General features: G+C 43.4%; 1 protein-coding gene across 2 annotated transcripts in view; it reads left to right on the top strand.

Annotated features, from left to right (window-relative positions):
- LOC106573022 (reelin) overlaps positions 1-16,263 on the top strand; it is a 318,605-nt gene that overhangs the window by 160,004 nt on the left and 142,338 nt on the right. For both annotated transcript variants that reach the window (XM_045696831.1, XM_045696832.1), the window contains exons 5-8: positions 13,121-13,153; positions 13,305-13,383; positions 13,623-13,719; positions 14,338-14,389. In XM_045696831.1, coding sequence (XP_045552787.1) covers positions 13,121-13,153; positions 13,305-13,383; positions 13,623-13,719; positions 14,338-14,389 — 261 coding nt within the window. The remainder of the gene's footprint in view (positions 1-13,120; positions 13,154-13,304; positions 13,384-13,622; positions 13,720-14,337; positions 14,390-16,263) is intronic.

Here is a 16,263-nt window from a genome sequence, read left to right as displayed (position 1 = left end):
CACAACGACCAGGATCGTGGTGTTACCCTGTGAGGGAGGAAGATCAGTAAGGAAATCGACCGACAGGTGCGACCAAGGCCGTTGTGGAATGGGTAAGGGGTGTAGCTTACCTCTGGGCAGGTGCCTAGGAGCCTTACACTGGGTGCACACCGAGCAGGAGGAAACATAAGCCCTCACGTCCTTAGCCAAAGTGGGCCACCAGTACTTCCCACTCAGACAGCGCACCGTCCGACCGATGCCTGGATGACCAAAGGAGGGTGACATGTGGGCCCAATAGATCATCCGGTCACGGACAGCAGACGGAACGTACAGACACTGGAGGGGAGTGGGCTCTGCACGTAACGCCTGCTCAATGTCCGCATCCAGCTCCCACACTACCGGCGCCACCAGGCAGGAGGCCGGGTGTATGGGGGTGGGATCCATGGGCCGCTCCTCTGTGTCATACAGCCGGGACAGTGCGTCTGCCTTAGCATTCTGGGAACCTGGTCTGTAAGAAAGGGTGATAACAAAACAGGTGAAAAACATGGCCCACCCTGCCTGGCGAGGATTCAGTCTCCTCGCTGCCCGGATGTACTCCAGGTTGCGGTGGTCAGTCCATAAGAAAAGGGTGTTTAGCCCCCTCAAGCCAATGTCTCCATGCCTTCAACGCTTTGACGACAGCCAACAGCTCCCGGTCCCCCACATCATAGTTTCGCTCCGCCGGGCTGAGCTTCTTCTGGATGCGCCAGCATGGGAGCCGAGGTAAACAGAGCCCTCAGGTGTCCAAAAGCCCTGTCTGCCTCAGCCGGCCACTGCAAACGCACTGGGCCCTGGAGAACAGACATTTCTCAGCCTTGACATACAGGTCATGCTCCAACAGTCGACCAAGCACCCTGCGCACCAAGGACACATGCTCGGTGTCCTTGGTGCAGCGGAGTATATCAGAATGTCATCGATATACACCACTGCACCCTGCTCGTGCAGGTCCCGGAAAATCTCATCCACAAAGGCTTGGAAGACTGACGGAGCATTCATCAATCCGTACGGCATGACGAGGTACTCATAATGCCCTGAGGTGGTACTGAACGCTGTCTTCCACTCGTCTCCCTCCCGGATAAGCACCAGGTTGTAAGCACTCCTGAGATCTAGTTTCGTGAAGAACCGCCCCGTGCATTGACTCAATGGCTGTGGCTATGAGAGGTAGCGGGTAACTGTACTTCACAGTGATCTGGTTAAGAGCTCAATAGTCAATACATGGGTGCAGACCCCTCTCTTTCTTCTTCACAAAAAAAGAAACTCGAGGAGGCGGGTGAAGTAGGGGACCGAATGTACCCCTGGCGCAGGGATTCGGAGACATATGTTTCCATAGCCGCCGTCTCCGCCTGTGACAGGGGATACATGTGACTCCTGGGAAGTGCGGCGTCTATCAGGAGATTTATCGCACAATCCCCCCGACGATGGGGTGGTAATTGAGTCACCAAATCGGAATATTCGGGGGGAATGCGTACGGTGGAGACCTGGTCTGGACTTTCCACCGTAGTAGCACCAACGGAAACACCTAAACACCTCCCCGAGCACTCTCGCGACCACCCCGTGAAAGCCCTCCGTTGCCATGAAACAGTGGGGTCATGACAGGCTAACCAGGGTAGGCCTAGCACCACGGGAAACGCAGGAGAGTCAATAAGGAAGAGACTCTCTCCAGGTTTTTGTGAGTGATTGTTTACTGTATTTCGGTCTGTCTGGTGTGCTCAAGATGTTACTTTGTATATTTGTCTTTTTTGAGTAAAGCACATTTTTTTACTCGTATATGCTGTCCTGCGCCTGACTCTCTCACCAGCTACACACAGGACTCGTTACAGCAGCAGGAATCCCATCATCATGTGCGTCTGGGTGAAAACAACATTTGAAATGAATTAGAAGTTAGATCAAAAGCAGCAGAAGAAAGAGAAACTCCTCTACATGTCACGTAATGTCTTCCCCTTTGTCAAGGTTTCCTCGGGGTCTGGGAGAAGGTTGCTGGCCCTACTCTCCTTTCTGGGGAAGAGGAGGGCTTTCTCCGCTATCACTTGGAGCCAAAACTTGTACAGCCCAAAAAAACTTGTACAACCCAAAAAAACTTGTACAGCCCAAAAAAACTTGTACAGCCTGTGGTTCAAAACTTGTACAGTCAGTGGTTCACCTCAGGGAACATAATGTCAAGTTCTGTGATACCTAAATGGACATTTTGAACATTAAATTAGAACAGGTTACATAATAACACATATGGAATATATATACTAGTAATTTACCATTCATTAATAAATTCAAGTTATACTAACCATTCCTAGTGTACCATAGATTCTCGACCACTCCAGCATTATCTCCTGTAGGGTTTTGCTGCTGTTCTCCCGAATCCATGCCACCCGAAGTAATACAGTGGCCCTCATGAATTCTCCCACCTGGTTTGGTGGATCTCAATCCTTGTTACAAATGAATTATTCACTGAATACCCTTATGAATATTTTAAAACGGATTGTCAAGAGCTCTCATCTGGCATAGTAACAATTTCCTGAGAGGATTCCCCCCTCTTTGTCTGCACTCAGAGCGGCTGACCTCCCTTTCAGAGGCTTTCAGTCATTTCATTATATTCCTCAGCCTGTCCTCTATGTAGCCGGTGGCACAATGATGGTAGCGGCCAGGAGAGTACAGGAGAGTACCACACCTCCTGTATGTTAATTAAAAAACAATATAGAAACCCCCAACTTGGAGGACCAGGGACTGGTCTCCTACCCTTAGACCTGTTTTGCTTGGTTGCACCTGCAAGGAGTCATAGCTCGAAGGGTCATCGGAATACGCAAGCCTCTCCACCATGGCAAGGTGACAGTCCAGGAGAGGACAGCAAACATGACATTTACTTACATTATTTTATTTTAATTTGAGTTAATTCTTGCATTTACTTACATATCCATGCCCCTCATCATCTTTCAGAAAACGGAATTCTGAGATCAGGGCCATATCTTTTTTGGTGTCCGAAGTCGGTCTTAGTGGAGAAAGAATTATGTCAGTCATTGCATACAAGTCCAGCTTTTTGATCAAGTTGATCATTCAGTGATCCTTGTTAAGTGATCATTCTTAAAAGTCTATGCATCCATCTAAGTTACATAACAAAAAAATCCCCATTAAAACCCGTCAATTTAACCTTGAGATATCTGTTTTTTTTTTGCATGGGCTGCATCCGCCTATGTCCGCCTTCGCATCTGCAGTGGAAAGTGGCAGAGCTAAAGCGCTGTTTGTCAGACCAGGAGAAATTTCCAAAATCAGTCTTCTTCCGAAAATGTTTGAAGTGGCCGAACGGTTTGGCCTACTAACAAATACACCACTCTATGGAAAGATGAGACTCTCACAAACATGATGGTGTTCTCCCCACAAGTGACACGGGACTAGTTAATGGAAGTATGGAGGTTGTTTTGTGTCAACAAAAAAAGGTTTTAAATATGTGTCCAAAAAACTTAAGTAGGGGCGTGGATCAGAAAACAAGTCAGTATCTGGTGTGAACACCATTTGCCTAATGCAGCGTGACATCTCCCTTAGAGTTGATCAGGCTGTTGATTGTGGCCTGTGGAATGTTGTCCAACTCCTCTTCAATGGCTGTGTGAAGTTGCTGGATATTGGCGGAAACTGGAAAATACTGTCGTACACATCAATCCAGAACATGCTCAATGGGTGATATGTCTGGTGAGTATGCAGGCAATTGAAGAACTGGGAAATGTTCCATACCAAAGCCCCACTGCCACCATTGGGCACTCTGTTCACAAGGTTGACATCAGCAAATCACTCTCCCAAATGACACCATAAATCCTGTCTGCTATCTGCCTGGTACAGTTGAAACCGGGATTCATCTGTGAAGAGCACACTTCTCCAGCATGCCAGTGGACATCGAAGGTGAGCATTTCCCCACTGAAGTTGGTTACGAGGCCGAACTGCAGTTAGGTCAAGATCCTCAGCTTCAAGATCCTCAGTTTGTACAGACATTTTTCAGTTGTGCAAACCCACAGTTTCATCAGCTGTCCGGGTGGCTGGTCTCAGCTGGTGAAGAAGACGGTTGTGGAGGTCCTCGGCTGGCACGGTTACCCGTGGTCTGAGGTTGTCAGGCCGGTTGGACGTACTGCCAAATTCTCTAAAACAACGTTATAGGCGGCTTATGGTAGAGAAATTAACATTCAATTCTCTGGCAAAAGCTCTGGTGGACATTCCTGCAGTCAGCATACCAATTGCAAGCTCCCTCAAAACAGTGACATCATGTTGTGTGATATAATTGCCCATTTTATTTTTCTCAGAACAAGGTGTACCTGTGTATGCTGTTGAATCCTCTTCTTGATATGCCACTCCTGTCAGGTGGATGGATTATCTTATCTCAAACAGGGAAGTAAACAAATTTGTGCACAACATTTGAGAGAAATCAGCTTTTATTTGCGTATGGAAAAATTATGCAAAAATGTAGAAAATTAGAAAGGGGGAAAATAATTTTTTATAGCACACAATACTTTTTCACACATCTGACATGGTACAGGTGTTCGTTTTTTTTGCCCATAACCATGTGTGTGAGGTGTATACTTTTGTTTCAAAGTAGATTTGTTTAAGACTATCAAGAATAACTCTGTTTGACCCTGATTTAGCTCACTCCAGCTAAAGTATAAAGCACGAGGGGGATGGACAGCTCTGTGGAGAAGAGGGGATGGTGTTTATACAGCTATCCATCATGGTAGCCCTGCAGTGCACCCATCTATGTTGCTGGTATTCCAAAATAGTTTTCATAGTACCTGGAGTCTCAATAATTGTTTTCAGTGAAGGACGCAAAGGTATGTGCTGAAATGTGTCCTGTACAGCAACCTATTTTACTGACGAGAAAAAACTGACGGATTTTAATGTTTTTTTTATTTTTATTACACATGGGTGTGTCAATCAACTCTTAAGGATTACATTTCTTATGGCTCAAATCCCGTTAACGGGATTGATTTGACAACATCCGGTGAAATGGCAGAGCGCCAAATAAAAATAAAAAACTATTACAAATATTTAACTTTCATACATTCACAAGTGCAATACACCAAATTAAAGCTGAACTTCTTGTTAATCTAGCCACAGTGTCTGATTTCAAATAGGCTTTACGGCGAAAGCAAACAATTCTATTATGTGAGGACAGCACCCCATCAAACAACACAGACAATCATATTTCATCCTGCCAGGCGCGACACAAAACTCAGAAATAACGATATAATTCATGCCTTATATTTGACGAGCTTCTTCTGTTGGCACTCCAATATGTCCCATAAACATCACACATCACACATGGTCCTTTTGTTCGATTAATTCTGTCGTTATATATCCAAAATGTCAATTTATTTGGCACGTTTGATCCAGAAAAACACTGGTTCCAACTCGCGCAACATGGCTACCAAATATCTCAAGTTACCTGTAATCTTTGTCCAAACATTTTAACCTGTTATGGCTAGGGGGCAGTATTTTCACGGCTGGATAAAAAACGTAACCGATTTAATCTGGTTACTACTCCTGCCCAGTAACTAGAATATGCATATAATTATTGGCTTTGGATAGAAAACACCCTAAAGTTTCTAAAACTGTTTGAATGGTGTCTGTGAGTATAACAGAACTCATATGGCAGGCAAAAACCTGAGAAGATTTCATGCAGGAAGTGGCCTGTCTGACAAGGTGTCGTTCTTCTTGTCTCTGTTTATTGAAGAGTGAGGATCTTAGCTGTCCCGTGACACTTCCTACGGCTGCCATAGGTTCTCAGAAGGTGGAAAAAAGCTGAATCGTGGCTTTGCAGGCTCTGGCTGAAAAAAAAGTAGCGCGTTTGGGTAGTGGCTGGTTACAGTACTGTGAGACTCAGGCTCGTGCCCGCGTCGACCGAAAGCTTTGTTTCTTTCCTCTGTTTAGCTAAATGGACATTCCCGGTCGGAATATTATCGCTTTTTTACGAGAAAAATTGCATAAAAATGGATTTTAAACAGCGGTTGACATGCTTCGAAGTACGGTAATGGAATATTTAGATTTTTTTTGTCACGAATTGCGCCATGCCTTCTTTACCATTCGGATAGTGTCTGGGACGCATGAACAAAATGCCACTCTTCGGATATAACGATGGATTATTTTAGACGAAACCAACATTTGTTATTGAAGTAGCAGTCCTGGGAGTGCATTCTGACGAAGACAACAAAAGGTAATCAAACTTTTATAATAGTAAATCTGATATTGGTGAGTGCTAAACTTGCCGGGTGTCTAAATAGCTAGCCCGTGATGCCTGGGCTATGTACTTAGAATATTGCAAAATGTGCTTTCACCAAAAAGCTATTTTAAAATCGGACATATCGAGTGCATAGAGTTCTGTATCTATAATTCTTAAAATAATTGTTATGCTTTTTGTGAACGTTTATCGTGAGTAATTTAGTAAATTGTTAGCAAATTCCCCGGAAGTTTGCGGGGGTATGCTAGTTCTGAACGTCACATGCTAATGTAAAAAGCTGTTTTTTGATATATGAACTTGATTGAACAAAACATGCATGTATTGTATAACATAATGTCCTAGGTGTGTCATCTGATGAAGATCATCAAAGGTTAGTGCTGCATTTAGCTGTCTTCTGGGTTTTTGTGACATTATATGCTAGCTTGAAAAATGGGTGTCTGATTATTTCTGGCTGGGTACTCTGCTGACATAATCTAATGTTTTGCTTTCGTTGTAAAGCCTTTTTGAAATCGGACAGTGTGGTTAGATTAACGAGAGTCTTATCTTTAAAATGGTGTAAAATAGTCATATTTTTGAAAAATTGAAGTAATAGCATATCTAAGGATTTGAATAACGCGCCACAGGATTCAACTGGCTGTTGAGTAGGCAAGCGTCCCACCTAGCCCATAGAGGTTAACAACCCTTGTGTTGTCTTAAGGGTAAAAAATTACGAGAGGATAACTATGGATTATTTTGAACAAAAACAACATTTCTTGTGGAAGTAGCAGTCCTGGGAGTGCATTCTGACGAAGAACAGCAAAGGTAATACAATTTTTCTAATAGTAATTCTGAGTTTAGTGAGCCCCAAAGTTGGCGGGTGTCAAAATAGCTAGCAGTGATGGCTGAGCTATGTACTCAGAATATTGCAAAATGTGCAAAATTGTCTTTAAAATGGTGTAAAATAGTCGTATATTTGAAAAATTGAAATTATTGCATTTGAGGTTTTGTATTTCGCGCCACGCTCTTTCACTGGTTAGATAAAGGAGAGTCTTGTCTTTAAAATGCTGTGAAATAGTCATCAGAACCGTAGTTCAACTGTCGTACTCCATCAGAACCGTAGTTCAACTGTCGTACCCCAGCTTGTTTTAGTCCAATGTTTATTAAATATGGATGGTCAGTCCTTGCATCCATAGATCTATGATTTTGAGAGTGGTTACATTTCTCCAGCTTTTTACCGAAACAGGGAAAAACATTTTGTTGTTGTTTCTATTGCTGATTGCTGCTTTAAGGGTACGACTAATGAGACCCTATGACAGATGACAGGGCTTCCAATGGAGTACCATTACTCTCTCTTATAGAGAGTGGACATAAAGAGAGCAGTTGAGTCCAAGTGTGGAGAACCAGAGAGAGGGCTCAGGAGAGTGAGGACGGGCTGGGTGCTGGGTGGCTGAGGAGGAAGCCAGGGTGTGAGGGCGGGGTGCCTGAGGTGGATCTGGTGTGTCGGTGGGGTGTGTCTAGGTGGGCAGTCCATCAAGCCTCGCTATCTGGTGACAGCCTAGGCTCCTAGCCCTGCTCCCTGCCTGGTGTTGCCAGTCCCTTTAATTTCCTCCACGGGGATAAATCAGTTGTTTATTGACCTGGCGGAGCCTGGCAGAGGGGAGAGAGCAGGGCTTAGCCTCAGATGGATTATCAATGAACCATATAACTCAGGATCAGGCAGGGCAGGACACAGCTCCCTGAGGGATGGATGATCACAGCCACGACAGGCAGGGGGACAGGGAGATGACAGGCGGGATGGGTGGCCTAAAAAACGTCCCCCATACAGACACTGTCCCCAGCCATCCCTCATCGTTCTCATTGCACTGGACCTTGAGATCTTTCTCTCTTCTAGCTATCTTCTCTCCTCCCTCCTTTCCCTCCCTTATTTTCCTCTCACCACCCTCTCCTGTCATCGTGTTGATGACAGGAGAGGCTTTAGTGACTCCCTCCCACCTCCTCTACCATCACCCCATAATAATATCCTTCAACGTGACAGGGAGGTTGTTATGGTGATGAATGCTGTAGGGACTGACCCTCCTTGGCCCGCCCCTATCTCACCAGAGATGTATGACCATAGACAGGTGCTACAGGAAGCAACCCTAAGCCAGAGATAGACAAAGATGATACACACCCACTCACCCAGCCATTGTATTCTAATTTTGTAATTTGCATGCAAACACAAACTCTTGCAAACAGGGAAGTTCAGACTATTGCACAAACTTGATACAAAAGATGCCTAGACACAAAACATCTCAAGACAAAACTCAGACAGCCTATCAACAAACAAATTACATTGGTGTCTTGCTTCACTCTTTTATCTGCACCATTAATTAGGAAATTAAGTATTGTGTCTTTTAATATCATAATAATAATGCCTACGGAGCTGTGAAGGGAACGGCACCTCCATACCTTCAGGCTCTGATCAGGCCCTACACCCATACAAGGGCACTGCGTTCATCCATCTCTGGCCTGCTGGCCCCCCTACCTCTGAGGAAGCACAGTTCCCGCTCAGCCCAGTCAAAACTGTTCGCTGCTCTGGCACCCCAATGGTGGAACAAGCTCCCTCACGACGCCAGGACAGCGGAGTCAATCACCACCTTCCGGAGACACCTGAAACCCCACCTCTTTAAGGAATACCTAGGATAGGATAAAGTAATCCTTCTACCCCCCCCCCCCCCTTAAAAGATTTAGATGCACTATTGTAAAGTGGTTGTTCCACTGGATATCATAAGGTGAATGCATCAATTTGTAAGTCGCTCTGGATAAGAGCGTCTGCTAAATGACTTAAATGTAATGTAAATGTAATAATTATGGCCATTGATGCCCACATAAAGATTTCTGAGTGAAGTACTATTTACCTTAGTTTTGAGCAAACAAAAAAAGGTGTTAAATATGTGTTGTCATTACTGGAGAAACACACACTCTCTCTCGCGCATGCACGCACGCACACACACACACACAGAAACAACACACACAGCAACAACATCCTGCATCCTGTCCTGGTGAGTCAGTAATTGCAACAGCCAATTAGACCTCAACGACTCAACTTCAAACATACAGCTCAGTCTTGCATACCCATACACCGTGAAGTGAGTCAGAGAAAGGGAGGGAGGAAGACAGGGAAGGAGGGAAGGAGGGAGGGAGCTGGAGGAAAAGAGAAGGGAGATGGAGAGTGAAGGAGAGAGAGAGAGGGATGGAGAGTGAAGGAGAGAAATTGGTGGAGACATGAGATATGCAGGACGGAGTGAGGGAGGAGAGAAGATTAGAGCTGGGAGATGGAGAGGGAGAGAAAAAGGGAAGGGGATTTAAGATCACTAGAGCCCTGCGCTCTTTGTGCCCAGATGTCTAAGACTCCCTAAGCTTACTCTAATTTAGTTTCTCCACCCTATGCATCGTCCTATCCCCACCTCCCCTTCTCTGTTTTTTTCATCCAAGCCCCTCTGATTTTGAGATGTGTATAGAGCGGTGCGTATAGATGATACCCTCCCCTTTCCCAACCCTACAAGTGTGTGTCTGCGAGCGTGTGCATCTGTATGTATGAGGCAGATAGGGTTGGTGCTGATTGAAAACGTTTCACCCAGTGGAAGCTCTAGCCATTGTGTGTGTCTTGCTTGTGTGTTTATGTTGTTCCTGCGCCTGCGTGTGTGTAAGCCGGGGAGATACAGACATTAGCAGAGATGAGCCCATAATAGAGGAGGCTGTAAGTGAAGTCTTTAAGAAAGTGAGAGGAGGATTAATCTGAGGGAAATGAGGCTACTGTCTGCTCCTTGAGAGAGAGAGAGAGAGAGAGAGAGAGAGAGAGAGAGAGAGAGAGAGAGAGAGAGAGAGAGAGAGAGAGAGAGAGAGAGAGAGAGAGAGAGAGAGAGAGAGAGAGAGAGAGAGAGAGAGAGAGAGAGAGAGAGAGAGAGAGAGAGAGAGAGAGAGAGAGAGAGAGAGAGAGAGAGCATCACAGAAGGCCTAAAGCTGTCCATCAGTGTACAGAGAGGAGATGTGGATATTCCTAATGTGTATACGTAGGTTAAATACGTATGTATTTCCAGTGGTGGAAAAAGAACCCAATTTTCATACTTGTGTAAAAGTAACGATACCTTCAAAGAAAATGACTCAAGTGAAAGTCACCAAGTAAAATCCTAAAAGTTTTTGGTTTGAAATGTACTTAAGTATCTAAAGTAAAAGTATGAATCATTAAACATTTCTTATATTAAGCAAACCAGACGACTTGATGTTCTTGATTTTTTTATAATTTACGGATAACCAGGGCACAGTTCAACACTCAGACATCATTTACAAGCAAAGCTTTTGTGTTTAGTGATTCTGCTAGATCAGAGGCAGTAGGGATGACCAGGCATGTTCTCTTGATAAGTACGTGAATTAGACAATTTTCCTGTCCTGCTAAACAATCAAAATGTAACGAGTATTTTTTGGTGTCAGGGAAAATGTAAGGAGTTAAAAGTACAATATTCTATTTAGGAATGTGGTGGAGTAAAAGTATAAGTTGTGAAAAATATAAATAGTAAAGTAGAGACCCCCAAAAAACTACTTAAGTAGTACTTTAAAGTATTTTTACTTTAAGTACTTAACACCACTGTGTATTTCTAATAATACTAATAATGGATTGGTTTTATATAGCGCGTTTCTACAGAGGTACTCAACGCACTTTACATAGTAAGGGGGCAACTCACCTCCTCCACCACCAATGTGTGGCACCCACCTGGGTGACGTACGGCATCCATTTTGTGCCAGAACACTCACCACACATCAGCTATCAGGTGGAGAGGTGAGGAGTGATGAATGCCATTTAGGAATGAGGGGGATGATTAGTACACAAAGATAGACTGCACAATTATTAATGCACATACGTAGATAGATTACAACATTTTCCCTTCATTATGTTTTATTAAAATGCTAATGATTAGCGAGAAGGGAGAGTGAGAGTAAGGGGGGCTGTGGTTTGATGGATCCCTCTAAACATGTTTTGAATCATCAGGAGCCAGAGAGAGAGGCCCTTTGATCTGCTTTTAATGGGCTTCACCACAGAGCCAAATATCCAGTCGTGGAACTCCACGTCAGTCGCCTACCAGTACATATACACATACAGACACAGACACATGCACAAAAACAGTCGCTATCACTGTCCCTGAACCCCCTCTTCTCAGCCCTCTCAAACAGAACACTAAGACTACCCAAAATTTTACTTTACAGTCAGCACTAAACTAAAGTTCCACCGCACCAATCCCCCTTTGAATGGCTGAATGGCAAATCCAGTTAGCTAATAAAGCCCAGTATTAGGATCCAATGTGGAGAAATGAGGCCTGCTTGAAGGGAGTAGAGCAGGGGGGGGGGTTTGGACTATAGAAATACTTTTGTTTAGTTTTTAATAGTCAGCCATTTTAGTAATATTCCTGGTTTGGGTTCCATTGTTTATCGATGGGTTTTTGGGGGAAGAGGGATCTCCCTCCCTCTTGGAGGATCTTTAGGGAGCCGTGTATGATTTGGGTTAAGTTAAACGCCATTGAAATCACCTGGAAGTTTCTTGGAAGTTGGGGATGAGAAGTGGGGATCTTATCTGGACTAAAGGATTGTTTTTTATCAGATATGCAGGCTGATCCTGGATGGAGAACACAGTGGAAGATTATCCTACTCTTCTTTTCTGCTTAAAATAATAATATTTTAAAGAAGATAGTGATCTAGCCACCTTGAATAGGACTGAAAGGGAAGGGTTCCCTAACTCATTGGGGTCAATGCCGTTGTGCATAGTACTGATAAAGGGTACTGACAGAAATAGTGAAAAGTACAGTAAAACATCTTACCTCAGATGTCTGCAATGCACTTCTGATCATTGAGTGCTCCTTTTTCTTTTTTTTTCTGGAAAAAGTCACAATGTATTGGGGTGGCAGGTAGCCTAGTGGTTAGAGAGTTGAACTAGTAACCAAAAGGTTGCAAGATCGAATCCCCGAGCTGACAAGGTAAAAATGTGTCGTTCTGCCCCTGAACAAGGCAGTTGACCCACTGTTCCTAAGCTGTCATTTTAAATAAGAATTTGTTCTTAACTGACTTGCCTAGTTAAATAAAGAGAAAAAAATCTGAAGGGAATTGAGATTTGTGTATTTCAAAGTCCCTTCTTATCAATCCGGTGAGAAATGTATCAGGGTACTCTCACATTGCACTGTATAACATCATACTCTATTTTGGTTCACTGAGTCAAACTCACCCTAATCTCTTCCTTTGATTCTCTTCCTCCGATTCTCTTCCTCCATCTGCCTGTCTCTCAGAGCACTCATGAAAGAGTTTGCAGTAGCGTTGTGATGTGTTGGCTTGGCAACATATTAAGAGGCATGGGCCTCAGGGGAGGGAGGGGTGTTAATTGTTGTTGAACTATTTATCAGGTCCAAGTGGACTTTCATTACTTCATTAACATCAGGAATAAACATCAGTACTGGACGTCCAACAGGAGACCCAGCCCCATTATCTACAGTCAGGGAGGGCACGCACTGGAACAGCAAATACTGGAGCCTCAGCCACTACAAAGCTATTTTTGCTTCGAAGTTGATTGAAGTGTATTCTGTCTTGTCGCTGCTCAGTTTGGCTGTCTTCCAGTGATGTGATGTGTTAACATGCTCTCTCCTGCTTCTTGGTTCTTGTCCAAAACAGAGGGACTGCTAGCTAGGCCTGGCACACATCACAGATGACACTCTGATCACTCTGACTATATTAGCAGTCGTGACATGCCAGCACATATGAGAATGTCTGAGACAGGAGGGACATTAGGACTGGCCTATTCTCTACTATCTCTGGTCTCTCTCTGGCCAATGGCAATGTCTGTCAGAGTAGGGAAACAAGCTGCAGGGTTAGTGATGCATCTTCTTCTCTCTGTTTCAGCACCTACGGAATCGCCATTGAGACCCAGTCTTGGTGAGTGCATTTTTTTTAAACATTTTTAAATGCTATCAACTCAGTCTTATGTGGTCATACCAACATCAACAACTTTGATGTTATTAATATTGGACCCTTCCCTGTCATGTTTTTATCTCCTAACCTTCGTTGTTGTTTGTTCTGTGTGTAGCTGAGATCCATGGGAACCATGCGGTGCTCCGTGATGACTTTGACTCCAACCTGCAGGGAGAGCTGGACCCCAGCATTTGGTAGGTTACATCAATCAATTCATCAATCAATCAATCAATCAATCAAATGTATTTTATAAAGTCATTTTTTCATCAGCAGTTGTCACAAAAATTACTAGTATAGCATACTTTTTGTGCAATTGAAGAAGACAAAAATGTGTTACAAAACCTACAGTAAGGCATTTTATTAATATCTAAACCTGCATAAATTATCTTCTAATGTACTCTCTTCATCCATCTCTTTATCTTGCTCCCCCCAGGTCAGAGTGTAGTAACTGTGAGGTAGGACAGCAGTGTGGGGTTCTGATGCATGGCAGAGCTGTCACCTTCTGTGAGCCCTTCAGAGAGAGAGAACTGGTAACTATGACCGCAATACAACCACAAACTCAACCACTCCTCTATCCATAATTACAACCACACTACGACCTCAACCACCTAGTTTATCACAATCATAGTAGAACCACAACCACACTATTAATGAACACAACCACAACCACATAATACTCCAACCTACAACATATCAGATCATACCAGAACCATAAAGACATTAGAATGCTTCCACGTATCTGATAATAATCACGTTAACTGCCACTATTTCCCTGTTGCACCATATGAGAGACAGCGAACGACTGTGTTTAGTGTGTCTTGATTCTATTTGCTTAGTCTGATAATAAGCTTTTACAGAGTGTCTGTCAGCCTTCCAAGTGTTTCATGCAGCTGCCTGGCACTAGTTCAGTCAAGAGCAGTACACACAATGATTCATTCCCCACACAGAACACACACACACACAGAGCACAGACACACAGAACACACAAACACACACTGACGAAAGCCCTTGCATCATTAGCTCCATCTAGGAATTGTATTGTGATTAGATATCTGTAGCCCCATTCCCCAGCTTTTAAGAACACTTTTAAATTAAGCCCCACTGCCTTTATCCTCTAACCTGTGATATATGTACCCTCTGTCCTCAAGACCACTGTACCTCTCAACACCACCACAGCCTCTGTCCTGCAGTTTGCTCTCGGTGAGTAAAAAACATAATATATGCAATCACTCATATCATTTTACAGTGCCGTGAAAAAGTACTTGACCCTTTCAGATTTTCTCTATTTTTGCATATTTTTGATACTGAATGTTATCAGATCTTCAATCAAAACCTAATATTAGATCAAGGGAATCTGAGTGAACAAATAACATAACAATTGCATTCTCCTAGCTAGCTTCCTATCAAGCTAGCAGGGTTTCTTGAGGGCTTGAATGCATCCCGCGATGCGGTTAGCCATTGTGGCTGGGAAGGCCGATTGTCCCGGGTTTGTGGCTGTCTAGATCACTGCTGTTTTTACGATTTAAATATTACAATCATGTTGAATTACAGAAAATTGTGCAAATCACAGAAATGGTCTTCTCGTAATACTTTGTCATTATGAAACAAAATTAAAACCAGAAAGAAGCAAGACAACAAAATGGCTTCAGACACTATGTTCCCTACCTGTCTGGAGTAACAACATAACCTACGTTGCTAGAAACCATGATAGAGACCAAAGGTGACGGGAGTACAGTTGAGGATAGTGGTGTCCTCTATCACAGGTGAAAGATCTTTTAAATTAACAAAAAGAGCAGTTGTTACAACAAGAAAATAGCTTCAAGTGTTTTGTCCAAATACTTGTGGATTCAACTAATAAAAGAATGGACGACCTGACCAGAGAGTTCCAGGACCGGAAGAACAGCTTGCAGTTCTCCCAAGATCAGCTGATTGAGTTGAAACAGGAGAATGGCAAGATGACAGCAATCTGTAAGTCATTGAGAGAGGACATCAGTTCTGTGTATGAATCCATGACAACAATGATGGATAAATCTCAAGGGACAATCAAAGCGGAATAACATGGTTGTGGACAGAATTGCAGAATCTCCACATGAGACCTGGACAGAGTCTGAAGACAAAGTGAGGGAAATGATCTCTGAGAAATTGAAGATGGACCACGGGAAGATTCAGGTGGAGTGCACCCACAAGACTGGAAAACCCACTGTTAAGGCTCCATGGATTGATGAGGAATTGAAAAACGGTATGTTTGAAAGAGATGAGCCAAAAGGAGTGGCTAATAAATCTGGATGGAAAAATGATTGTTATCAATCAATATTGACAAACCTCCTGGCATTGACAACTTAGATGGAAAGCTACTGAGAATGGTAGCTAACTCTATAGCCACTCTTATCTGTCAAATCTTTTAATCTGAACATAGAGGAAAGTCTTTGTCCTTAGGCCTGGAGGGAAGCCAAAGTAATTCCGCTACCCAAGAATGGTAAAGCAGCCTGTACTGGTTCTAACAGCAGACCTTCAAGCTTTTTACCAGCTCTTAGCAAACTGTTGGAAAAAATTATTTTGACCAAATACAATGCTATTTCCCTGTAAACAAATTAACAACAGACTTTCAGCATCCTTATAGAGAAGGGAAATCAATATGTATTGCACTGACATAAATTACTGATGATTGGTTGAAAGAGATGGATAATAATACGATTTTTGGAACTGTACTGTTAGAGTTCAGTGCAGCCTTTGAAATCATTGACCTTAACCTGTTGTTGAATAAACGTATGTGTTATGGCTTTTCAACCTCTGCCATATCGTGGATTGAGAGCTATCTATCTTATAGATCTCAAAGTGTTTTTTTAATGGAAGCTTCTCTAAAGTCAAATATGTAAAGTGTGGTGTACCGCAGGGTAGCCCTCTAGGCCCTCTACTCTTTTCTATTTTTTACCAATGACCTGTCACTGGCATTAAACAAAGCATGTGTGTTCATGTATGCTGATGATTCAAAAATATACACATCAGTAACCAAAGCTAATGAAGTAACTGAAACCCTTAACCTCTATGGGACCGGCGGGACGAATTCGTCCCAC

This window comes from Salmo salar, chromosome ssa16, assembly GCF_905237065.1.
Source record: "Salmo salar chromosome ssa16, Ssal_v3.1, whole genome shotgun sequence".
Lineage (NCBI taxonomy): Eukaryota > Metazoa > Chordata > Actinopteri > Salmoniformes > Salmonidae > Salmo > Salmo salar.
This window is presented reverse-complemented; position numbering and strand designations above follow the sequence as displayed.